Source organism: Geotrypetes seraphini, chromosome 6 (assembly GCF_902459505.1).
Source record: "Geotrypetes seraphini chromosome 6, aGeoSer1.1, whole genome shotgun sequence".
In the NCBI taxonomy this organism is placed as follows: Eukaryota; Metazoa; Chordata; class Amphibia; order Gymnophiona; family Dermophiidae; genus Geotrypetes; species Geotrypetes seraphini.
In genome coordinates, this window is record NC_047089.1 from 253,966,108 (window position 1) to 253,993,858 (window position 27,751).

A 27,751-nucleotide genomic window follows, 5' to 3' on the forward strand; every position below is an offset into this window, starting at 1 on the left:
AACTTTTCATACGCTGACAGGTTGGAAATGCTGGGGCTATTCTCCCTGGAAAAGCGGAGACTTAGAGGAGACATGATAGAAACCTTCAAAATCCTGAAGGGCATAGAGAAGGTGGACAGGGACAGATTCTTCAGACTGTGGGGAACCACAAGTACAAGGGGTCACTCGGAGAAATTGAGAGGGGACAGGTTTAGAACAAATGCGAGGAAGTTCTTTTTTACCTAGAGGGTGGTGGACACATGGAATGCACTTCCGGAGGTTGTGATAGGCCAGAGCACGCTACAGGGGTTCAAGGAAGTTTAGATAGATTCCTAAAGGATGAGGGGATTGAGGGGTACAGATAGAAGTAGAGGTAGGTTATAGGAATAGTCAGGGACTACTTCACAGGTCATAGGCCTGACGGGCCATCGCGGGAGCGGACCGCTGGGCGTGATGGACCTCTGGTCTGACCCAGTGGAGGCAACTTCTTATGTTCTTATGATATCTTGGAATTTGGGTTGATTACCAGCTGACCTTTGAAAAACAAGTGTCAGAGTCATTAAAAAAGGATTTTTATTCATTAAGAGCTTTGAGGACTATAAGAGGATTATTTCAGGAGAAATAGCTACATACCCTTCATGCTTTAATAATCCCAAAACTAGATTATTGCAACATTGTACAGGTTACTTGGGAACATCAAAGAGGAATCTGAAAAGATTACAAACTATACAGAACACTGCAATAAAAGTTTTAGGCTTTAAGAAAAAAATTGATAGGGTCACACCTCTGTATTTGCAATATCGATCTGTTTACTATAGAATTCGATTTAAAGCTTTCATTCTTGCCCATGGTGTCTTCTACTCTTTACAGCCTGATTATTTGCATTCTTTTCAAATTCCTTATTCACCATCAAGACCTTCCTAGTTCATAGAGCTAGGTGAGAGAGTCTACACGAAATAAAACCTTCTATTTTGCAGCTCCAAACTTATGGAATCATTTGTCGCGAGAGTTAAGATTAGAGGCAAATTTTAAATCTTTTAAAATTATGTTAAAATGATGTTTAAAACTTTTTCTTTTTTTTATTTTAAAGAAGCCTTTGGACAAAATCTGAATCAATCTGAAATTGCTCATGTCTTAAATGATTTGGGGGTCTTCAGTTAGCAGTCCTAGGACATCTTAATATGACATTATTTTTTAAATTTAGGATGAATGTTATCTTGCATGCTTGCTGTTTGTGTGGGAGTTCTTTTTTATTTGAATGTACAGTAAAACTTTGGTTTACGAGCATAATTAGTTCCAGAAGCATGCTTGTAATCCAAAGCGAATTTCCCCATAAGAAATAATGGAAACTCAGATGATTCGTTCCACAATCTCAAAACTTTAATACAAAATACTATGCGTACTTGTATTGTAAGACTTTGCTCATTTAGAACAGTCACTACACTCCCGCAGCGTCAGAGAGAGAAGACCCATCGGCTCAGTTGGGATGATGTGACGCGTGTAGACTGTATTGCAAGACCTTGCTTGTATATCAAGTTAAAATTTCATAAAACGGTTTGCTTGTTTTGCAAAACACTTGCAAACCAAGTTACTTGCAATCCAAGGTTTTACTGTATTTTGTAAACCGCTTGGATCAGTAAAATGAACTAGCGTTATAACAAGATTAATAAATGATAAACCATACTGCCTCCTATGTAGGGAGTGTTAACTGTTTGTGCGTTAAGTCTGAATTATCCGGAAGTTACCGCAAAATGCTTTAACGTGTCTTGCAGTGACCATTTTCTTGTCTGCTAAGCAAAAATTAGGGCTTAATCTCCCTGTCTCTAATTCCGTACGTACGCAAATATTTTAACCATTAAGGAAATCATTTCATTATTTCATTTCAGTTTGGGAAACAACAGATTGAAGACCTTTTCAATGACCTTTGCGATGGGAGAAAACTGCTGGACCTGCTTGACGGCCTCACGGGCCAGAAACATGTATGTAATACACTTTTCTGTTGTATATCTGTAATTGCCAAATGATGGGAAGTTGACAAATTGACAAAAAAAAAAAAAAAAGCCACAAGCGCTATCTTAAATGGACTTGGATTGCAGATTTATTCACTCGCCTTTCCATACCGAAGACAGTAATTAGGTATTTATAAAAGGTACTGAAAGAAATATATTATTTTCATAAGATTTCTGCTGGTTTTGTATCACATCTGCCTCCATTAATAGCTAAGTAAAATGCGGGGGTGATTCAGCCGTTTCCTTAATCATGTGTTTCATATTCCAGCTATTATCCCCTTGTTATGGGCGTTTGTTTTACTATTACGAGGACTTTTAAGTATAATTTACAGGCTTATCTGCTAACATAAAAGGAAAAAAGAAATATTTGTCTAACTTTTGAACTGTCAAATTGAACACCGAATCACCGTGGAATAATATGCTGTACTCAAAGATGGATATATAACAAATGTACTTAGACTACGAAGAATGCAGAATGTCGCAGTATGTTTGATTTTTGATCTAAAAAAAATCAGATCACGCTTTACTACAGGGAGCGTCATTGGTTCCCATTTGAGGCCCGTGTGATGTTTAAACTGGGAACACTCGGTTATAAAACCTTACACGGTCAAGCGCCTGAGTACCTGTTCACATCAAACCATCCATTACGTAATACTGCTTTGCTTGTTTTCCCCCCCCCCCCCAGTTCGAGGTTGCGTGTATAAGAAGTTCCAGCAACGTCTATTTGCTTTTCAGGCAGCTATCTGGGATAAGGAGTTACGTTCTTAATTTGGAAAGTCATGTTCTTATATACATTACAGAAATGGTTAAGGGACTGGAGGAGTTGTACAACGAGAGGCTAGAGAAACTGGGCCTCTTCTCCCTTGAAAAGAGGAGACTGAGAGGGGACATGATCGAAACATTCAAGATAATGAAGGGAATAGACTTAGTAAAGAAAGAGAGATTGTTCATCCTCTCTGAGGTGAAGAGAACAAGAGGGCACTTGCTAAAGTTAGAAGGGAAAAGTTTCTGTACAAACGTAAGGAAGTTCTTCTTCACCCAGAGAGTGGTAGAAATCTGGAACGCTCTTCCGGAGGCTGTTATAGGGGAAAACACCCTTCAGGGATTCAAGAAAAGGTTGGATAAGTTCCTACTGGAACAGAACATAAGCAAGTAAGGCTAGACTCAAATAGGGCACTGGTCTGTGACCTAAGGGCTGCCGCGTGAGCGGACTACTGGGCACGATGGACCACTGGTCTGACCCAGCAGTGGCAAATTTTATGTTCTAATGTTCTAAATCACTCTTAGTTGTAAAATTTGTAGAGAATTGAATTGATTGATGTCTACTTTGTAGTTCACTGGGAATGTCCAGTTTTCTATTTTTGTGAACCGCATCGATCCGCAAAGTTTTGCGCTCTAGTAATGTAATAATGCTCTCCTTGTCCACGTCCATGATCTCGTTGCTGAGTTAATAGACTCAAACTCTGAATTTGCCCCCTGATAACGAGTGGATGTGAAGACTGTTGTAGACTTTTGCAACCATGAAAGTGACTCCCGCACTCTCTGAAACGGAAGAGGGTTTAAAAAAATAACGGGTGAAGTAAAAGGACTTTGTATAAGTCCCCAAAGTGCACAGCTGAGCTTTCACCTAGTCAAAAGGATGTCGTTTCGTAAATACACAGCCCCAGAAAATGTACAGCCTTTTTTTCTGTGCACGTAGCAGTGCATTTTCCAAATGTACAATCTCTTTTGAAAATTGGCACTCCTTAAGCTTGCATTTCCTAGGTTCTATGCGACTTCAGCCAGATATTTGTTCATTTTATGCTCTCCAAATTTGCTGATAGAATACTTCTGCTCAGTTTGGGTAGAGTTACTTGTGAGCAGCCTCCACTCATATACTTTTACATGCAGTGTTAGAGGTTTATTAGCATACCAAAATCATTAGTTTATGTGCAGGAATAGCTGTTGAAAGTGAGTAATTTTAGGAAGGGATTTCCGCATCTAGAGCCCAATGAATGCATGGGAAAATGCTTCTATAAAATTGCACCTCTATGCACGTGGACGCTGAACGGTAGAATTTTTTTGTTGTGCATCTTTCATTAAATTGGACTTAAGAAGAAATATTGCTTGAGAGGGAATTATTGTAGACTTGGGAATCTTCAGGTCCTCCACCTATGAGTTTATTCTTTCTCGGACTTGTTTGATAGTTTAACGTTGCTGATTAAATAAGTGACCCTGTGTGTCCTTCACCTCTGTCTACTTATTCCTCTTCAGAGCAGTGTAGCCTCAATTCTTGAAGAAACCTAGCAAAATGAAGGCAAAGACCATAAGGCCTATCCATTCCACCTACTGTCCCCTCCTCTCCCTTAGAGATCCAACGTACCCGTCCCAAGCTATCTTGAACCGAGATGTATTTTTTTGTCTCCACCACTTCCACTGGGAAGCTGTTCCACACATTAACTACCCTTTCCATGGGAAAGTATTTTTACCTTCATCCTATGCCCCCTTATTACAACGTTTCCTTTTAAATGAAAGAGACTCGCCTCATGCGCATTTACGCCATGTAGGTATTTAAACATCTCTATTGTATCTCCCCTCTCCCACTTTTCCTCTAAAGCAGTGGTTCTCAACCCTATCCTAGGGGACCCCCAGCCAGTTGGGTTTTCAGGGTATCCCTAATGAATATGCATGAGAGAGATTTGCATATAATGGAGGAGACAGGCATGCAAATACGTCTTATGCATATTCATTAGAGATATCTTGAAAACCCAACCGGCTGGGGGTCCCCCAGGACAGGGTTGAGAACCACTGCTCTAAAGTATACATAGGAAGATCTTTAAGTCTGTTTCCATGTGCCTTATGACAAAGACCACTAACCATTTTGGTAGCCTAACTCAGAACCGGCTACATCCTTTTTCTATCTCTTTTAAGGTGCTGCCTCCAGAATTGTACACAATATTCTAAATGAGATCTCACCAGTCAATACCTCCTCTTTCCTACTGGCCATTCCTCTCCCTTTGCCCCCAGGGGTCCTTCTAGCTTTTGCAGTTGTCTGTACCACCTGTTTGGCCACCTTAAGCCATCCTTATATTTTCTCAATTGTCTTTAATCTATCCAAAATAACATGTAATTCAGTCCCAAGGATATTAACCACAGTGCCAGAGGATATCAGATTACCCTCTGAGCAACATAGTTCTAAAGGGGTTACTTCCTCATATTTCCTATAGGCACTTCTCTTTCTATTATTATTATTATTATGCTTTTCATTTCAATAAATATTTATTTTTTTTAATATAAATTATTCACTTAACTTAACTTTCAGCCATTGCTAGAAATCCCCTCAGCCAACGTGTTTTGTGCTCTTTTTCAAGGCAGTGGGGAGGCTATTATTTCAACTCACTCTTACAGCCGTCGGCTCTCCAAAAGATCATCACAACCAAGTCACACTCTTCTTTTATTCACCCCTGAACTGTACCATTTCTTCGGGTTCTTGCAGCTCATTTGTTAGCATTAAATCTTAGCTATCAAATTCTAGGCTATTCTTCAAGCTTTGCTAGGTCCTTCCTCATGTTATCGGTGTCTACCCTATTGCAAATTTTGATATCATCTATCAAAGTAACATACTAGATGACATAAGATAAAGATCCATAGGGTCCATCCAGTCTGCCGAATAAGACAAATTCATAAAATATGGTGTAATACTACATATGGCCTTGCTGTTTCCAGGAACCCACTGCTAGAGTTGCTATCAAAGCTAACTCCAGTCCATCCTGATTTGTCTTGCAATATATGGGACACAGACCATAGACATGGGTCCAGCACTGCTTTGCTTCTCAATTATCAGTGTTCTCATCTAATCACCACTAAGCTTATTTGGTACCATGTCTTCATAAGAGCATAAGAAAAGCCTTACTGGGTCAGACCAATGGTCCATCAAGTCCAGTAGCCCATTCTCACAGTGGCCAATCTAGGTCCCTAATACGTGGCCAAACCCCAAGGAGTAGCAACATTCCATGCTACCGATCCAGGGTAAGCAGAGGCTTCCCCCATGTCTTAGTAACAGACTATGGACTTTTCCTCCAGGAATTTGTCCAAACCTTTCTTAAAACCAGCTACACTATCCACTCTTACCACAACCTCTGTCAACGCGTTCCAGAGCTTAACTATTCTCTGAGTGAAAAAAAATTACCTCCTATTGGTTTTAAAAGTATTTCCCTGTTACTTTGAGTGTCCCCTTGTCTTTGTAATTTTTGATGGAGTGAAAAATCGATCCACTTGTACCTATTCTACTCCACTCAGGATTTTGTAGACTTCAATCATATCTGCCCTCAGCCGTTTCTTTTCCAAGCTAAAGAGCCCTAACATTTTTAGTCTTTCCTCATACGAGAGGAGTTCCATCCCCTTTACCATCTTGGTCGCTCTTCTTTGAACCTTTTCTAGCGCCATTATATCTTTCTTGAGATAAGGAGACCAGAATTGAATGAAATACTCCAGATGAGGTTGCACCATGGAGCGAAAAAGAGGCATTATAACATTTTTAGTCTTGTTAACCTTCCCTTTTTTAATAACCACATGGTCAGCATAGAATGTACCTTCTCTTCTCTTCTTCGCCGGTTGTGCACGGTGGAACGCTTCGGGGCAGAGGTCCATTACAGGACAGTATCTCAGCGGCTCAAAAGGTCCTTGGGGACCTGGGAGGGAAGTTGTACCGGTGCATTCAGTGTGTATCGCATACGGCATTAGGCAGTGATGTTGAAAATGGCTGCCCCTTCCTTTTAAAAGGCCCGCCTCTCTCCTTGCCCCTCCATCCCTTTCTCTTGCTTCCTTCCTTCCTCTTTTGCTCCCTCTCCTCTTCTGATCTGGGAGCAACCCCCCCTCCCTTTTGTGACAGGCCTTCACTAGTCGCTCCATCCTGCTTTTGATCCTAGGTCCCTAGACTATATGTCGGCCTAGTGAAGGTGTTCTCTCCCCCACCTAATTTGTCAGTTTTATTACAGCTTTTTAGGAAAGCTTTTCCTTCTCTCAGAATGTGATCCCTGCAGAGCCACTGCTGCCCACTCATGACCTGGTTCACTGAGTTTTTTCACCGTACCAAGCAAAACAAGAAAATCAATATAATGACTCAGGCCTTTAACAGGGGAGTTGGCGACAGTGTTTGCTTATCCTTGTCCTGGTGACACGTTTAACCAGATGAGTATCAGAATATCAAGAATGAATATGCACGACATAGATGTGTTTATACTGGATATCCACTTTCACAAAGGATTTTGTGCCTGTATAACAACAGAAGACATGAAAATGCCTTGGATTAAATCACCCCATGCGTTGCAGTAATTGTGATGGGAAGAAAGTGTGCATTTTTATCCAGCTCAGATATTTAAAAAAGATATAGTGGAATTAGAGAAGGTTCAAAGAAAAGTTTAAGTTAAGTTTATTACCATTTGATGACTCGCCTATACAAACTTTCTAAGCGATGAACATTTTAAAAAAACAACAATTTAGAGGACAAACATTTTTAAAACACAAGTAAAAATTAATATACTTATAACACTTAACAAATTTCATCATACATGTGGGTTAAGGACAGACATGATATAGAAGGATAAGAGGGGTAAAGTTACAATTCTCTCAGGTAGAAAAAACATAAAAGAGGAAAGAACAAGAGGAAGGGAAAAATTGATTTCCGCATTAAATAACAGGTCTCGGAGTTTAATTGTTAAAAGCATCATTAAATAGGAAAGTTTTTAGACGTTTTTTAAAGGAAATAAGATCTTTTTCTTTTCTGATATAGAGTGGCAATGAATTCCACAATTGTGGAGCTATAACAGAAAACATGTCATTTCTTCTTGTGCCCACAATTTTCAAGCAAACAAAATTAGGGATACCAGATTTTGGGGAACGAAAATCTGGACCCATGGCCCCGCCCCCAGACCCACGCGAATCACGCCCCGTCCTGCCCCCATCCCTTCCTCCATCCCCGCCCCCTCAACCTGGTTGCTTGTCGGGAGGGCATCTCCACTTGCACTGGTGTGATGCGATGATGTGCATCAGTGCATGAGCAGGCACCGTCCCGAAGTCGCAGCTACTTGGATAGCTTTTCAAAATCCGGACAAAGTGCCGGGTTTTGAAAAGCCGGCCGGAAACCCAGGACATGTCCTCGAAAAGGAGAACATATCTGGCGAAATTTGAACGTCTAAAGGGACTGGGACGCCTCTCGTATGAGGAAAGGCTGAAGAGGTTAAGGCTCTGTCGCTTCTTTGTTTTTACTGGCTGTTCCTCCCCTGCCGTCTGCTACACAGGACTACGTTTACCAGATGTACGGGAAAACCTAGACAAGTCCTCTTTTCAGAGGCCTTTCTGGGTACCTGGAAGGACTCTCTAAAACCTGGTAGCTTGTCCAGATTTTGGAAATCCCTGACCTCTGGCCGCGTCTGGAGGGCCTCTAAGCATGCCTGGATGATGCCACATGCATCCGCGCATGCTCGGAGGCCTTCTAGACGTGGCCCGGAGGACATAGAAAATGTGACTTTGTGGGGATTGGGACAGAACAGGGCGGGGCTGGAGGCGGAATGGGGCAGAGCCATGTGTCCGAGTTTCTACTGCATAACATCGAGTAACCATAAGCAGGACCCCCCCCCCCCCCCCTACTGAATACTAATTAATTTTGTGTTAACTGAGGGGGTCAGTAGAAGGGTCCCTAAAAGGGATGCAATAATTTTTTTTTAATATTTTAAAGATTAGAAATTGTATGCCTTTATAAGAACATTAGAATAGTCTTACTGGGTCAGACCAACGGTCCATCAAGCCCAGTAGCCTGTTCTCACGGTGGCCAATCCAGGTCCCTAGTACCTGGCCAAAACCCAAAGAGTAGCAACATTCCATACAGAATCCCAAAGAACAACAAGATTCTGGAATCTCAGAGAGTAACAAGATTCTAGAATCCCAAGGAGTAGCAACATTCCATTCAGAATCCTAAAGAATAACGAGATTCTGGAACCCCAATGAGAGCAACATTCCAGAGTTGAGATTGTGATGTCATGATGACTCATTCCACAGTGCCTCAGAGCCAACCTCATCAGTGATGCCACAATGGCTTGATTGTCCTATACTTGGTTCATATAAGAGTTGCCATACTGGGTCAGACCAATGGTCCATCAAGCCCAGTAGCCCGTTCTCATGGTGGCCAATCCAGGTCCCTAGTCAAAACCCAAAGTACCAAGTTTATTAAAATTTTGATATACCGCCTTATCGTAATTCAAAGTGGTTTTACAGAGTTTAAAATTATAAAATACAAGACAATGGCCAATAAAACAAAGACAAACGAACAGACATGACTTACTGGAACGAGAGGCGATGGGGAGGAGCTACAATATATGGATAATAAAGAACAGATAACGGGGAAAACGAACAGAAAGGCCAAAGCATCAGCTAAAAACATCCTGAAAAGGATGATCCAATGGCAAAAGCATCTTTAAAAAGAAATGTTTTTAAACTGGATTTAAATTTATCTAGGGATGTAATCTCTCTTAAGTAGCTAGGAGCCACATTCCAAAGCGAGGGGGCCGTAACAGAGAAGATATTGGTTCTCAAGGGAGGGAATTGAAAGCAGGTTTTGGTTAGAGGATCGGAGTGAACGCTGAGAGGAGTTCGGAATTAAGAGTCTATTTATAAATTCTGGCTGACCTGGCCAAAACCCAAACAGGACTTTTCCGGTGCTCGTTGTGTTGTGGGAAATTACTTTAGAAGTCAAGTTCAAAGTGTTTTGCAATATTATTGAACTACAGAATTTCTTACAAGCGACAGTAAGGCTATGTCTGGGGAACTTCTTTATTCTGCAGCTGTTTGGCTGTGGTCCCCAACCCCACTCCCCAGGTGCCCAAATTCGAATGAGGAACTACAAAATCCATCATAGCTCACCTCGGTTATGGCCACACATTAGAACTACTCTACTTCGAGCTCTAGGCTTTCATTGATTTCATGGAGAAGGTGCAATAGATTGATGATTTTGAAAACTCTTTCTTTCTTCTTTCAGACAAAGGAAAAAGGCTCCACACGAGTTCACGCTCTGAACAATGTGAACAAAGCACTTCAGATCCTGCAGAAGAATAACGTAAGTTACCCATCAGGGCGGAGCCAGAATTCTCAACAGACGGTATCCGTAGAAAATAGTGCTGTCAATGTATGCACCACTTAGGTGTGTCATAGACAGGTATAATTAGAAGTTGCATGTGACTGTATGCATGATGCTATTCTATAAAGTATAGTCCATCACTATATGGGGCATGTACATAGGCAGAGCTTGGTTGAGTCATGACATGTCTTCAAGTGATGCACATAGGCCTCAGTTCTATAAATGACACCTAAAGTCAGGCACTTAGTTTGGCGTGCTTAGCCGATCTAGGTGCTTAACTTAATTGTTTAAAAGACTTAATCTGAGCCAATGATTGGCAAGTAACAACTCGTAATTGATGTTAATTGCACATAATTGGACGGTAGGCTGCCTACCACTTTGAGGTAGGCATCTAGTTCAAGGCGCCTATCAGAAAGTAGGCATGGTTAAGCACATAAGCAATGCCTCTGCTGGATCAAACCAGAGGTCCATAATGCCCAGCAGTCCGCTCACGCGGCAGCACATCAGGTCTAGGACCTGTATAGTAATCCTCTATCAAAAATCCCTCTATCCCCTTTTCCTTCAGGAAATCATCTAATCCCTTCTTGAAACCCAATAGCGTACTTTGTCCTATCACACCCTCCGGAAGCAAATTCCAGGTGTCCGCTACCCTTTGGGTGAAGAAGAACTTCCTAGCATTGGTTCTGAATCTGTCCTCTCTTAATTTTTCCGAATGCCCTCTCATTCTTGTAGTTCTTGAAAGTTTGAAGAATCTGTACCATAAGAACATAAGAACTGCCATCTCCGGATCAGACCTTCGGTCCATCAAGTCCGGCGATCCGCACACGCGGAGGCCGTGCCAGGTGTACACCTGGCGTAATTTATAGTCCTACAAACAATAAGAGTAGAATACCACTCAAGCAGACTCTACATCTCAGTATACTCAAATTATTCTTCTATAGTTTTTGCAAATAGCTTTTTATACATTTTTAATTTTCCAACTAAATGGCCTCAGAAATGGAGCCTACGCATAACGACACAGTCATCAACTGGAAAATCTGCGTAGTGTATAAGCTCCTGCTCCAATCATTGGCCTCTACTCTAACAACTTATTTACTTGCTAAATTTACTTAGTAGAGCAACCCCACACCTTATAGTGCTAAAGGCTTAATGACATTAAATTGGGTACTCAATATCAGAGTTACTGTGTGTAAAGTCCACATTTGAAAAACTCGACCAAGCAACTTATCTTGTTAGTTGAGTGTTCTTCATAGTCGAAGTTTAAGCAATAAAAGTTCCAAACATTCCGTTCACGGGGTTCGGTGAACGGAATGTTTGGAACTTTTATTGCTTAAACTTCGACTATGAAGAACACTCAACTAACAAGATAAGTTGCTTGGTCGAGTTTTTCAAATGTGGACTTTACACACAGTAACTCTGATATTGAGTACCCAATTTAATGTCATTAAGCCTTTAGCACTATAAGGTGTGGGGTTGCTCTACTAAGTAAATTTAGCAAGTAAATAAGTTGTTAGAGTAGAGGCCAATGATTGGAGCAGGAGCTTATACACTACGCAGATTTTCCAGTTGATGACTGTGTCGTTATGCGTAGGCTCCATTTCTGAGGCCATTTAGTTGGAAAATTAAAAATGTATAAAAAGCTATTTGCAAAAACTATAGAAGAATAATTTGAGTATACTGAGATGTAGAGTCTGCTTGAGTGGTATTCTACTCTTATTGTTTGTATTTCTAGATAATACCACAGGGTTATATTACGTTAGGTTTAACACTAGTAATTTATAGTCCACCATATCTTTATATGCCTCTCTTAAGGAGATATGCATCTAGTTTGCTCTTGAAGCCTAGGATGGTCGATTCCGCAATAATCTCCTCTGGGAGGGCATTCCAGGCGTCAACCACTCTCTGAGTGAAGCAGAACTTCCTGACATTAGTCCTGAACCTGTCCCCCCTTAGCTTCATTACATGTCCTCTAGTCCGTGTCAAATTGGACAATGTAAATAATCTTCTCTGCTCTATTTTGTCGATTCCTTTCAGTATTTTGAAGGTCTCGATCATATCCCCACGCAGTCTCCTTTTCTCAAGGGAGAACAATCCTAGTGTTATAAGTCTATCCTCGTATTCCAGTTTCTCCATACCCTTCACCAGTTTTGTTGCTCGTCTCTGCACCCTCTCCAGCAGTTTTATATCCTTCTTTAGGTAGGGAGACCAATGTTGGACGCAGTATTCCAAGTGTGGTCTGACCATTGCCCTATAAAGCGGCATTATAACTTTCTCCGATCTACTCGAGATTCCTTTCTTTATCATGCCCAACATTCTATTTGCCTTCTTTGCCGCTGCCGCGCATTGTGCCGACGGCTTCAGGGTCCTATCTATCAGTACACCCAGGTCCTTTTCTTGTTCACTCTTCCCCAGAGTTGCACCTGACATTGTATACTCGTATTCCTTATTCTTATTGCCTAAATGCATTACCTTGCATTTCTCCACATTGAACTTCATCTGCCATTTCTCCGCCCATGTTTCTAACTGACACAAGTCGCTCTGGAGTTCCTCTGTATCCCCCTGCGATCTGATTGCCCGGCATAGTTTTGTTTCGTCTGCAAACTTGATGATCTCACTGGATGTTCCTTCTTCCAGGTCATTGATATAAATATTAAAAAGGATCGGCCCAAGTACCGAACCCTGGGGTACACCACTAGTCACTTTCTCCCAGTCGGAGAACTTCCCATTTATGCCCACTCTCTGCTTTCGGTTTTCCAGCCATTTGCCTATCCATCTTTGTATATCTCCCTCTATGCCATGGCTTTGTAGTTTCCTGAGAAGTCTTTCGTGTGGAACTTTGTCGAACGCTTTCTGGAAGTCCAAGTATATTATGTCCACCGGCTTCCCACTATCAATTTGCTCGTTCACGGTCTCAAAAAATTGGAGTAAATTCGTCAAACATGATTTCCCTTTCCTGAATCCATGTTGACTGGGTTTCATCAAGTCGTGTGCGTCCAAGTGCCGGACTATGCTATCCTTGATCAGTGCTTCAACCATCTTGCCGGGGACCGACGTAAGACTCACAGGCCTATAGTTGCCCGGTTCCCCTCTCGATCCTTTTTTGAAAATTGGCGTGACGTTCGCTATCCTCCAGTCATCCGGTATCTGTCCAGTTCTGATTGTCAGGTTTGCAAGTTTTTGCAATAACTCTCCGATTTCAACCTTCAATTCCTTTAAGACTCTCGGGTGAATTCCATCCGGTCCAGGGGATTTGTCACTTTTAAGTTTGTCGATCTGATAGTATATCTGGTCTAAGTCCACTTCAACTGTGGTGAGGCTGTCCTCTATTTCTCCTGGAAACACTTTCTCTGCTTCAGGTATTGTTGAGGTGTCTTCCTTCGTAAAGACAGACGCAAAGAAGGAATTTAGTTTGTCTGCGATTTGTTTATCTTCCTTGATGTACCCTTTTCTTCCCTTGTCGTCCAGGGGTCCCACTGCCTCTTTTGCAGGTTTTTTCCCTTTCACGTATCTAAAGAAGGGCTTGAAGTTTTTGACCTCCTGGGCTATTTTTTCCTCATATTCCTGTTTGGCATCCCTCACCTCTTCACTTTCTCTATGCCCTTCATGATCTTGTAAGTCTCTATCATGTCCCCTCTAAGTCTCCGCTTTTCCAGGGAAAAGAGCCCCAGTTTTTCTAATCTCTCAGCGTTTGAAAGGTTTTCCATACCCTTTATCGATCGTGTCGCTCTTTTCTGGACCCTCTCGAGTATCGCCATATCCTTCTTAAAGTATGGCGACCAATATTGGACGCAGTACTCCAGATGTGGGCGCACCATCGCCCGATACAGCGGCAGGATAACTTCTTTCATTCTGGTTGTAATACCTTTCTTGATAATACCTAGCATTCTGTTCGCCTTCTTAGAGGCCACTGCGCACTGTGTCGACAGCTTCATTGTTTTGTCCACCAGTACCCCCAAGTCCCTCTCTAGGCTACTTTCTCCGATTACCAGCCCCCCCATCGTATAGCTGTACCTCGGGTTTCTGTTTCCTACATGCAAGACTTTACATTTCTCTACATTAAACATTATCTGCCATCTCGTCGCCCACTCTCCCAGTTTGTTCAGGTCCCTTTGTAAATCTTTAGTCCTAACTCCACTAAATAGTGTTTTTAACGTAGGCGCCTACTTTGGACTTAAGCACCTAACTTAGAAGCACTCATTGAGGTCAAGATAGGGTGCTCCTAAGATTAGGATGCCTTCTGATGCCTAAGCCCACTTAAGCGCCACTAGGCGTGATTCTATAAAGGGCAACTTTTATATGATTGTGATTAACGCCACACTTGGCACCTAATCTTTAGGTGCCATTTGTAGAATCGGGCCCATAATTTATATAATACTATCAATTACACGATTCACTTGGCATTATTCTATAAAAGGCACCTATCTTAATTGGCAAAATACACTTAATAGCCTCAATATTCACTAAAATCAAAAATTTAATTAGAAGCACCTAATGCCTTAGTGGGTGTTTCTGTGGGCAGAGCGTAAATTAGGCGTGATTCTCCCCAAAACTTAGGCACCTTTAAAAACCCTGGCCTACATTTCAGGTGCCTAAGGGGCTCATAATCAAAAGAGAAAAATGTCCAAAAAACGCCTAAGTCGGCACTTGGACGAACTTTGTCCAAATACATCCAAGTGCCGATAATAAAACCGTGTTTTGGACGCATTTCTAAACGACCTAGGCCTTCCTAGTTCCACTGAACGACCAAAGCTAAATGGGGCATTTCAGGAGGAGTGTCGAGGGCGGGAGTTGGGCGGGACGTGGGCCGGCTTAGACTTAGTCGTACAGCATGTATAACCAAAAGTTATACAGCCCACAATCGACGGAACTTGGACATTGTGACTTAGACCATTTAAAGCATGGTCTAAGTCACCAAAACCCACCTAAAGTCACCAGATAAGCACTGAAAACACATAAAACAAACCCCCACACACTACCCCAGTGATCACTGACCCCCCTCCCCAACCCCCATAAAAATATTAATCGCACCTTTAAAATTCAGCCTCCAGACCATTTATCACCTGGCCGCCTGGCATAGGAAAGCCTAGTCGTCCAGCACAGAGGCAGCTTAAGTCATCTTGGGAGTGGGTTAGGGACCCATAGAGAGGAGGATCCATGCCCATAAGCCCCTGTAATCACTGCATTGATACTTAAACATGTGCACTCCCCTATACACCCCCAAAACCCTCTTTTACTGGCATATAAGTGGCTCCTGCAACCATAAGGGCTAATGGGGTAGTAGATAAGTGGGTCTAGGGGATTCTGGAGGTGGTTTGGGAGGCTCACCCTGACCTATAAGGGAGCTGTAGTGAGGAGAAGACATGGCACCCTTTTTGTGAAGTTCACAGCAGTGCCCTGTAAGGTACGCCACTACTTAGGTGCCATGTCAGGGTGTTCAGTCCATCACTTTGCAGACCCCTCCCACGTCCAACAGGGCTTGTTTTAGGCGTTCTAGGCATTTTTGACTTGGACAAAAAGTTAGACGAAAATGTGGTATAAAGATGGACGATTTAGTGACTTGGACGATCAGATCTGCAGGGCGTATAGTTAGACAATTTTCAAAAGAAAATAAATTTTGGACGTATTTTTCGAAAATGTGTCCTAGGCTTTTTTGAACTTTGGATGACTTGCGAGTTAGACGAAAATGGACTTAGACGTTCCTTTCGATTATGCCCCTCCATGTTTAGATGCCACTAGCCGCGATTCTGTAAATGGCGCCTAAGTGTGAACCTCAAATAGATAGATAAAGTGTCTCTATTGCATAAAAATAAGTAAATATGATGAAACCAAAGACACTGTGGAGAACATGATCAAGATTTAAAAGTTCAATCGGATAATCCACGAAAAGAAATATCTAGGACCCAAATCGTTGGAGACTATGGACCCAACACGGTCCCTGTTTCGACAAAACTGTCTTCCTCAGGGGTCCCTAAAGGTCCTGGCACAGAAACTCATGGATCAGAGGCTAAAAGTGACTCTTGGCAAAACTCTGCTTAGTTGAGAAGTTCTCAATAAGTAAAACCAAATGTAATATTACCAAATGCTATACTATTAGTGTGTGATGAATGTGCTCTGTACCCCCCCCCCCACACACACACACACACACTGGTCATAGGAACCGAGACCAATCGGACGGAGAACCATCATTGCAACATTCTGTTCTCCACTAATGAATTATAATAAGATGTTGCTAGTTATCCCCAAGACATTTGTTTGGCCTAAGTGTTATTGACATGCAGCAGTCGCCATTTTTTTAGGCGCTGTTTATAGAATCAGCCCCTAAGTGTGTCCTTACTGGTGGACGTGCATATGGATGAAGCATGAGTGGGTCATGGCATGTCATCAAGCGAGAATTTCATTTGTTTAATTCAACCAATTACATGTATCACTTGGCACATGTAGGCGCCAATGGCTGCACTTAGCATAAGAACATAAGCAATGCCTCCGCTGGGTCGGACCTGAGGTCCATCGTGCCCAGATGTCCGCTCACACGGCACAGGACCTGTGCAGTAATCCTCTATTTATACCCATGTATCCCCTTTTCCAGTAGGAAATTGTCCAATCCTTTCTTGAACCCCCAGTACCGTACTCTGCCCTATTACGCTCTCTGGAAGCGTATTCTAGGTGTCCATCACACGTTGGGTAAAGAAGAACTTCCTAGCATTCGTTTTGAATCTGTCCCCTTTCAACTTTTCTGAATGCCCTCTTGTTCTTTTATTATTCGAAAGTTTGAAGAATCTGTCCCTCTCTACTCTCTCTATGCCCTTCATGATCTTGTAAGTCTCTATCATATCCCCTCTAAGTCTCCTCTTCTCCAGGGAAAAGAGTCCCAATTTCTCCAATCTCTCAGCGTATAAAAGGTTTTCCATCTCTTTTATCAGACATGTCGCTCTCCTCTGAACCCTCTTGAGTAACGCCATAGCCTTCTTAAGGTACGGCGACCAATATTGGACGCAGTACTCCAGATGCGGGTGCACCATCGCCCGATACAACGGTAGTAATACCCTTCTTGATTATACCTAGCATTCTTTTTGCTCTCTTAGCGGCTGCTGCACACTGTGCCGTCAGCTTCATTGCCATGTCCACCATTACCCCCAAGTCCCTTTCTTGGGTACTCTCATTCAATAATATCCCTCCCATCGTATAGTTGTACCTCGGGTTTCTGCTTCCCACATGTAATACTTTACATTTCTCAACGTTGAACTTCATCTGCCATCTCGTCACCCATTCCCCTAGTTTGTTCAAGTCCCTTTGCAATTCTTCCCAGTCCTCTTTAGTCCGAACTCCACTAAATAGTTTGGTGTCGTCCGCAAATTTTATTATCTCACATTTCGTCCCTGTTTCTAGATCATTTATGAATATATTAAATAGCAACGGCCCAAGCACCGAGCCCTGTGGGACACCACTCGTGACTCTCCTCCAGTCCGAGTAGTGGCCCTTTACTCCTACCCTCTGTTTCCTGCCCACCAACCAGTTTCTGATCCATCTATGTACGTCTCCTTCCACCCCATGGTTCTTCAGTTTCCGAAATAGGCGTTCATGAGGTACCTTGTGAAAGGCTTTTTGGAAATCTAGATATATGATGTCTATGGGGTCTCCTTTGTCCATCTGTTTGTTATTTCCTTCGAAGAAGTACAATGTTCGTTAGGCACGATCTCCCCTTGCAGAAACCATGTTAGCTGGTTATCAGAAGTTTGTTTCTTTCAAGATGTTCATTGATGTTTTCTTTTATCAGTGCTTCCGCCATTATCCCTGGAACAGAGGTCAGGTCAGACTGTAGTTTCCCGGGTCACCTCTTGATTCCTTTTTAAAGATGGGCGTAATGTTGGCTATATTCCAATCCTCTGGGATCACGCCTGTTTTCAGGGCTAGATTGTAAATTTGCTGCAGTAGTTCCACTATTTCCTCCTTTAGTTCCTTCAGAACCCTTGGATGGATTCCATCCGGACCCGGGGATGTTTAAATTTTTAATTTTACTATCTGCCTGTGTACGTCTTCAAGGCTCACTTCCATGGATGTTAATTTTTCTGCTTGATCTCCATTGAAGATTTGCTCAGGTTTCGGTATGTTGGTTGTGTCTTCATTTGTAAATACAGACAAAAAGAACATGTTAAGTCTTTCTGCCACTTCTTTCTCCTCCTTCACCACTCCCTTCCTGTCTCCGCTGTCCAGCGGTCCCACCTCCTCCCTAGCCGGCTGCTTTCCTTTAACATATCTAAAGAATGGTTTGAAATTTCGTGCTTCCCTGGCTAGCCTCTTTTGGCTTTTCGAACCACTCGGTGACATTCTTTTTGATACTTCCTATGCTCTTTCCAGTTCCCCTCAGTTTTCTCCTTTTTCCATTTCCTGAATTAATTTTTCTTATTGCCTATCGCTTCCTTCACTACTTTAGTTATCCACGCCGGGTCTTTTTTTTTTACTCTTTTTGCACCCCTTTCTGAATCTGGGGATATATAGATTTTGCGCCTCGCTCACCGTGTCCCTGAAAAAAAAACCAGGCATGTTCTACCGTTTGCCATTTTTTTGGAAGTGTTGCTAAGTTTCTTCTTTACCATTTCCCTCATTGCTTCGGAGTTTCCTTTCCTGAAGTTAAAAGTTGTCGCTATGGTTCTCTTTCCTTTCGGTATTCCAACCTCAACCTTGAACTTGATCATATTATGATCGCTGTTTCCCAACGGTCCCACTACTTCCACTTCCTTTGCAGGTCCCCTTAACCCATTTAGGATTAGATCCAGAGTGGCATTTCCTCTCGTTGGCTCTCTAACTAGCTGCTCCATGAAGCAATCTTGATACCCTCCATGAAGAAAGCTTACAACTCACCAAACAAAAATACTGTGTGTGTTGAGCTGTATATACTGAGGACCACAAAAATTGGATGTATTTATATGCTGATATGCAGTTTTTCACATAAGGTTATCCCTATTAAATTTCAATTGTGATATCCTCGTAAATGTATGATTTACTTGGGTCAAAATTTTATGAGCCCTCCCAGTTGCAATTCTCCTTGGAAGGCAAAGGAGTCATAACAGATTTCCAAGAGTGAACATTAGTACGCAAGTCTGTAGTATAAATGGGGATGAATGTTTATAATATCATTCCTTCTGATTGTGAAATTGTTTCTCTCCATAATGAGGTCTATTACAAGAGTATTGATGTAGAGTGAGGAACTCTTGATTTATTTGTTTATAATTTCAATATTTAAGACTTGTATCGCTTCAATATGTATTTTATTGAAAAATGTTTCAAAATGATAAATAAATTAAAAAAATTAATAAAAAAAGGTTATCCCTATTTATTTCGTCTTTTTTGTAGACTTCTCTGTGATACAAGAAAGAATTCTATTTGTTTTTTGGATATTCTTTTAATTTTTTCTGGGTTCTCATTACTTGAAAGCATTCCCTAAGAGCATCTTGGCACACAGATGCCATTACAGTGCTTGGCATCAATGCACCTAAATGGAGTTACCAGTTTATAGAACTAATCTAATCTGGTATTTACGAGTCGCGCTATAACTGAATTAAAATACTAATTTATAGTGGTTTGAGGTCAGAATTATGGTTTGGATAATAGAGAATAGAATGGAGGTTCTTCGATTGTATTGGTATAGTGTTTGAGTAGAGCGAGAGATTTAGTGGTATTAGTTATTTTGAGTTAGTTGTCCACGGTGTGTACGCTTTCAAAGAAGAGAGTTTTTAATTTTTTTTCAGAATCTGTTATAAAATGTTTACATCCAGATGTTTGTCGGGAGGTTGTTCCAGGTTTTGGTGCCAAGATATGTGAAGAGCAGGTATTTAACCCTTTTGGGGGACAGGAGTAGTAGTTGAAATGATTTGACTTTTCTGGTTGACGTAGACCAGGAGTTGGCAAATAGGTTTTTGAGCGGATCAGCAGTTTTTACAGATAGGGTTTGAAAAATTGTGCACGATAGTTTGAAGGTGATACGCGTTTTGACAGGCAGCCAGCGTACGTCCTTATAGTAGGGTGCTTAACGCTGCTTAATGCTTTAGATCAGAGCTGGAACCCAAACTCCAGAGGCATCGTAAATCAGCAGATCCAACTCATGGTAAATCAGCAGATCCAAGGTGACCAGAGCTGCATCTGCATCAAACAGAGGAGATTGAGAGGGGACATGATCGAAACATTCAAGGTACTGAAGGGTATAGACTTAGTAGATAAGGACAGGTTGTTCACCCTCTCCAAGGTAGAGAGAACGAGAGGACACTCTCTAAAGTTAAAAGGGGATAGATTCCGTACGAACATAAGGAAGTTCTTCACCCAGAGAGTGGTAGGAAACTGGAACGCTCTTCCGGAGTCTGTCATAGGGGAAAACACCCTCCAGGGATTCAAGACAAAGTTAGACAAGTTCCTGCTGAACCGGAACGTACGCAGGTAAGGCTAGTCTCAGTTAGGGCTAGTCTCAGTTAGGGCGCTAGTCTTTGACCAGAGGGCCGCCGCGTGAGCAGACTGCTGGGCACGATGGACCACTGGTCTGACCCAGCAGCGGCAATTCTTATGTTCTTATGAAACTCTGCACAGGTTCCACTTCATTATGATTAAACACTTAATCTCTATCTCTCCTTGTCTATTTTGGGACACAAACCACCGAAGTCTGCCCAATGCCGATTCTGCTTCCCAACTACTGCAGTTGCCGTCAAAGTTCACTGCGGCCTCGATCCTGATTTTTTTATTCATCCTTTAATTACATTCACTATACTACCAGAACTGTCGAGCAGGACTAGGGATTAGATTCTCAAAATTTTACGTGAACAAAACCGATGGGCCACCGTCGCAGCCGTTATTGTAGCGATTTCAAAAAGGCGAGTCATTCTCCCCAAAACACGCTTGCAAATGAGGTTGGCGGAGATTAGGTTCACTAAGGGCTCCTTTTACTAAGCGATTTGCACATGTGCAGATTAAACGCACAACCCCCCCCCCCCAATCAAAGATTGGCATGAGGGATGCCCACTCTCCCATTGGCGAAGTCAAGCAACCGCCCTCCCCCATACGGCAGTGGGAGAGATGCCGAGTGGCCGACTAAAAGGAGTGGAAAGGTACTTCAAATTCAGAAAGGACATGAACAGGGCGGGATTAACCAATAGGCCAAGTAGGCACGTGCCTAGGGCCCAAAATGGTCAAGGGGGCCCGATGAAGGAGGGCATCAACATTGTTTTTTCCAAACGGCAATGGGCCCCTCCAGCATCGATCGGCAACGCGCCCCCCCCCCCCCCCCATCGACGGAAAGTAAGACAAGCAAGCAACGTGGGTAAGAAAGGCAACGGGAACTGTAATGGTGCAAGCGGTGCTGCTTGCCCAAAGCTTCCCTCTGACACAGTTTCCTGTTTCCGGTGGGGTGGGGTGGGGCAGGGCAGGGCGGGGGCCCAGTGTACTTGGGTGCCTAGGGGCCCTCGATGAATTAATCCTGCCCTGGACATGAGGACAATATTCTACCATACTCAAGACAATAGGACTCATATGGGCAGGTTGGTCTCGCCCACGGGCTCTGTTTGTGCCAAGCGGAATCCAAACAGCATAAAATTCATAACCCCAGAAATGTCCTCATTTCACTTGAAATGCTCTTTGTAGATGAGACATCAAGCTTTTTTGTTTGTTTGTTTGTTTGAATGTAAATCTGTTGAAATGTGAAGCAGACAAAGAATTCATTCAGCCGAAAGACCACTTTTGGCTGCGACTTCTATGGCTTGTGAACTATTTGCCAAAAGTGAGATGCAAATGGATGAAATTCCTTAAAACGCCAGGGATTTATTTTTTGAGCTGGTTTGATTTTTACCACTACCGAGTAGATATCTGAGGCACCAGGATATTAACGATGTGGACCCGGTTGAAATTCTCATTCTGTTCCATCACATTTCCGAGCCAAGTGGTAAATATTCCGCTCACGCTCATCCTCTTTCCAATCATTTGAGCATTCAGTTTTTAACATTTTTTCAGGGACAAATATGTTTACCGATTTTAAGATGCATAAGGCAAGAGTTGTATTCAAATTTGGTTGCATATTGTAGCGTGGCCGGTCCTCAAGGCTCGCAGTAACCGGCCCACACTTACAATATTCTCCCCAGCGTGCTTCCTCAAGATGGAGGAAATCCCTGTTGTGCATAAACTTATCCTATGTGTATAAACAGGATGGCCTCACACAGGTAAGTAATAAAACAAAAATCAAATTTATTGTTCAACTGACAAGTCCAAAAAAAAATGCATCAAAAGAAAATGTATTCCAAAAGGTCTTTGGCAAAAACATGTAGAACAACATAATATGATAGTAACCAGCCTGGTCTGGATATCTGTCTCAAAGTTCTTTATCAATGTCCCAGGTGTAACAGAGTTTCTTGATAGTACCTGACTCTCCCAGAGTCTTATTGGAAAATAGGCAAACTATGCATGGTGCACTGCATTGTACAGTACTGCCTCATTAAATGCAGTAACAAAAGATTGGCAGATTTGGCAAAGAGTTCCTTGTTATCAAAGGAAAAGAAACCTGCAAACTATTCACCATGGTACTGTGTAAATCCTGTCTCAAGCTTACAGGATATTCACACCTGCTGGAAAGAACTTGCTGAAGTTTCTTTCACAGCAGCTCTTGATAAGCAAGAGAAAAAAACAACTTCTCATACCAGCAAAACCCTTGGCTAGCATGCATTCCATTAATTAGCAGACTTCAAGAAAATCCTCATGTTCAACAGAAATGGAAACATTCAACAAAACTCAGCACAAAAAAAAACAATTCCAAACTAATTGATTTCCATTTCTTCAAATAGTCCCACCTCTGGTAAAGTGTTACAATCCATAGCTTCACCTTCAGGATTTCCCAGGGTTGTATCATCTGGTTCTGTGTCCAGCATTTCTATGTCCCTTGTCTCAGGGGGACCTGGAGGCTCCTTCCACCTGAGAGCTTCTCCTCTGTCTCTCTTCCTCTTGGTCAGCCAGCTCTCTAAATGCTGCCAAGCTGCTGTACCACGCCCAGCCCTACTCCGGGGCTGAACTTCTTTCAGCTGTGGTTGCCTTCTCCCTGGCTTAGCCAGCTTTCCACAAAATGGAGGATTTAAAGGGGCCCTACCAGATTTCATCAGGCTGTGTTCTGCCTTAGGTTTAAACACAGCCTGTGCTTCCTGTTCTTGTTCTTGCCTAACAGGGATAACATGGTTAGCCCAGACTAGTTTCAGGGGGTGTTTTTTATCATTCTTCCCTGGCACAAGGCCGGCATTGGACTCGGGCTTGTGACAATATGTTATAAAGTGTTGCATGGTTATCACACCAGTTTATACTTGCCGATCCAAGACGTTTATGGCGTAAACCTGTTGTATTCAATTTTTCCATCTATCAAAGGTTTATATAAAAGACATTTCCAACGGCTATTGTCATTTCAGGCTGCAACATGGGATAAAGATTTTAGCCATTTAATAATTTATTCTTCTTCTTACCAGCATTTTAAAAGATTTTTAAAAACCTATTTATTTGTTAAATTCTTAGAAGTTTGTTTTGTACTTTGCTGAGATTGGTCAGTTTTTGTTTTGTTATGTTAATTGCATGGAACTCAAAGGGCTTGCGGTATATATATATATATAAATTATGTTATGTTATGTGTGAGGGAGTGAGGACGGAGTACTCCCTCGCTGATATTGCACCACTCTACAGCAGGAGGGTGCTAGCTCATAGAGGCGAAGAGTGTTTAAGCCACCTTAGTGTAAGTGGGACAACCCTGCTGAGTCACGGTGGTGGAACTCGGGCAAGGAAGAGTTCCTATACCTTAGAGTGGAGTCACTCAGAGGTCCTAATAATAATAATAATAATAATAACTTTATTTTTTTTATACCGCAATACCACAAAACAGTTCAGAGCGGTTTACAGGATAAGAGACTGTACATTTACAGCGAAGTTACAGCTTAGTTATAGCGAAGTTACATCGAGGTTACAGCATATCGACAAAACAGTTCAGAGCGATTTAAACAATGTAGGTGCAGAGAATTGGTTAACAATTATATGGCATAAACCAGTGACAATTACAAAAAGATCCAATAATTGTTGCATGGGGAGAGGGGAAGGGTAGGGAGGGAGGCAAGGGATTATTAGTTTGGTCGGGGGGACGGGGGTTAGAGGAATTTATCAAAGAGGTATGTTTTTAGAGATTTCCTGAAGGATTGATAAGTTGGGGCAAGAGAGATGAGAGTGGACAGGCAGTCATTCCATTTGCCAGCTTGGAAAGAGAGGGTTTTATCGAAGAATCTTTTGTGGATGCATCCTTTTGGGGAGGGGTAGGCAAACAGGTGTGCATTGCGTGTACGGTTAGAGCCTGGGAAGGTGAAGTGGCGTGAAAGATATATCGGGGCTGAGCCAGTTAGGGTTTTGAAGCAGAGGCAGGCGAATTTGAAGATGATCCTTGCCTCGAACGGTAGCCAGTGAAGTTTCCTGTAGAAAGGGCTGATGTGGTCTGATTTTTTGAGCCCGTAGATGAGGCGGACTGCGGTATTCTGAATAAGTCGTAGTCGTTTAATGGTTTTCTTGTAGGAGCCCAGATATATGATATTGCAGTAATCCAGGGAGTTTAGAATTAGGGATTGGACCAGCAATCTGAAGGTGGGAAAATCAAAGTAATGTTTGATGGAGCGGAGTTTCCACAGGGTGGAAAAACATTTTTTGACCTGGGTGTTAGTGTGTTGTTCTAAAGTGAGGCATCGGTCCAAGATGACTCCGAGGATTTTTATAGTAGAGTTGATTGGATATGTTATGCCATTAAGATGCAGGGTGGTGGATGTTAGTTTGTGGTTGGGACTTGCAAGGAAGAACTTGGTTTTTTCTGGGTTTAGTTTCAGTTTGAAGCGAGTGGTCCAGTTTTCTACCATGGTGATGACAGTTGAGATGAATTGTTCAGTCTCATTTGACAGTGAGGTGATGGGTATGATGATTGTAATGTCATCCGCGTATATATAGGATTTCAGGTTACGGTTCGATAGCATGTGTCCCAGTGATGCCATGTAGATATTGAATAGTGACGGGGATAGGGGGGAGCCCTGGGGGACTCCGCAGGGGTTGCTCCATGTGTGGGAGAAGGTTCCGTCATTGTGGACTTGGTAGGTTCGGTTTTTTAGGAAGCCTGTGAGCCAGGTTAGTACTTGTCCGGCGATGCCTATGGAGTCGAGGCAGTTAATCAGAATGTCATGGTCTACTAGGTCGAAGGCACTGCTGAGGTCGAACTGTAGTAGCAGTGCGCTGTTTCCCAGTGAGAATAGTTGGAGGAGGTGATTGGTTAGTGAGGCTAGAACGGTTTCCGTACTGTAATTGGTGCGGAATCCAGACTGGGATTCGTGGAGGATGTTAAATTTCTCTAGGTATGATGTGAGGTAGTGATTGACCAGTCCTTCCTAGAGGAAGTGACTTCCCCGAAAGAGGTCCCGAGAGGGGACTTCTCCAGAGGGAAAAACCTTCCCTAGCTTTGGGCTGGAGAGAAGCATTAGGAAGGAGTGGAGTTGTGAAGCAGACTTTCAAAGTGAGATGGCTGCTATTTGCTTGGCTAAGGTAAGCCAATACAGAATAAGCTGTTGCAGCCGATGTTTGGAGCATAACAATCATTGATCAGAAGAGTATCTTGAACTTGGTAAACCAGATAATAATTAAAGATAAGATTGTTGTTGGATTCAACTGATATCTTTTGAGCTAAGAGCCTATTTTGCAATCCCTAAACCTGTGAAGAAACAAGGCTCAGATCTGTGAACCAATAAAGAGTTTTTCTTGTACCTTTCAAGTGTGTCTGACTACGGTAATTCTATTTTATTTTATTTGTTCAGTTTTCTATACCATTCTCCCAAGGGAGCTCAGAATGGTTTACATCAGTGGTCTCAAACTTGCGGCCCACCAGGTACTATTTTGAGGCCCTTGGTTTGTTTATCATAATCACAAAAATAAACTAAAACAGTTTCTTGATCATATGTCTCTTTAGCTATAAATTACAATATTATTATTAAGACTTAGCAAAGATTTATAAACTATAAAGAGTTTTACCTTATGCAAAACTGTCATTTCTTTAATAAGACATTAACTATTTTTTCTGAGGCCCTCCAAGTACCTACAAATCCAAATATTTTGTACATCGCTTAGAATGTGGAATAAGCGATTAAAGAAATATTTAATAAACTTGGAAACTTGGAATGTGGCCCTGGTTTGAGTTTGAGACCACTGGTTTACATGAACTTATTCAGCTACTCAAGCATTTTCCCCTGTCTGTCCCGGTGGGCTCACAATCTATCTAATGTACCTGGGGCAATGGGGGGATTAAGTGACTTTCCAAGGGTCACAAGGAGCAGCAGGGGTTTGAACCCACAACTCCAGGGTTGAGGCTGGCAGTGTTCAAATCCAAGCTAAAGGCCCACTTTTTGGAAACTGCTTTCAACTCTTAACTCCCCCTCACTGCTGTCAGATACCTAGACCCACTATAACCTCCCCAACCCTGACATGTCCTATCTAAGCTCTTCTGAGCAGGGACTGTTTATTGTATGTTAAAATGTACAGCGCTGCATACATCTTTCAGCACTTTAGAAATAATAAATAGTAGTAGTAGCTTTAACCACTGACACACCCACAACTGCACATACATGTACACACGTATGTGCATACATATACACTTGCACATACACAGAGCACAATGCATGTGAACACACACACTCACATACACATTATACAGTATATGTACATATACACACAGTCTATGTAAAGCAAAGGACAGAAAAAGGCTGAAATTACCTGTGCAAACAAGGCAAGAAAACATAGAAACACAAAAACTGATGTCGGATCAACCTCATCCCCCTCATTCGATTAATTTGCTTGTCCAAATTCTTAACTACTACATATATTTCCAAGTGCAAGTCATAAAATGGTGCCAGTTTTAAGTAGGTGACAATTGTCCGTAATAGCCCTTGAGGCATTAATTGATGCTAATTGCCGCTAATTGGTAGTTGGGTGCGCAATGGCACTTAAGCGCTATTCTGTCAACTTAGCACCTAAATGCTATATGGTGGACAGGGGTGTGTTTGACAGTTAAACATGGAAACATGATGGCAGATCAAGGCCAAATGGCCCATCCAGTTTGCCAATCTGCAATATCCACTATCTCCTCCTCTCCCTATTGGCAAAGGCTCTTAAAATTTGCATTTCCTCTTTCTATTGGCTAAGGCTCTTTACACCTGCATTGTGATGTCATAGAACTTTAGTAACAGAGTAACAGAGAAACATGATGGCATACAAAGGCCAAATGGCCCATCTGTAGCATCCAGTATCTCCTCCTCTCCCTATTGGCTAAGGCTCTTTACACCTGCATTGTGATGTCATAGAGCTTTATGGTTATAGAGCTTCCTTTCAAATGAAAGGGACTCGACTCATGTTCATTTATGCTACGTAGGTATTTAAACATCTCTATCATATCTCCCCTCTCACGCCTTTCCTCCAAAGTATACAGATTGAGATCTTTAAGTCTGTCCTCATACGCCTTATGATGAAGACCACAAAACATTTTAGCAGCCTTCCTCTGGACTGACTCCATCCTTTTTATATATTTTTGAAGGTGCGGCCTCTAGAATTGTACACAATATTCTAAATGAGGTCTCACGAG

At 42.2% G+C, this 27,751-nt stretch overlaps 1 protein-coding gene across 12 annotated transcripts in view; it reads left to right on the forward strand.

Moving 5' to 3' along the window:
* DMD (dystrophin) overlaps positions 1-27,751 on the forward strand; it is a 2,510,493-nt gene that overhangs the window by 826,962 nt on the left and 1,655,780 nt on the right. For all 12 annotated transcript variants that reach the window (XM_033949686.1, XM_033949693.1, XM_033949692.1 and 9 more), the window contains exons 3-4: positions 1,866-1,958; positions 10,000-10,077. In XM_033949686.1, the coding sequence (XP_033805577.1) occupies positions 1,866-1,958; positions 10,000-10,077 (171 nt within the window). The remainder of the gene's footprint in view (positions 1-1,865; positions 1,959-9,999; positions 10,078-27,751) is intronic.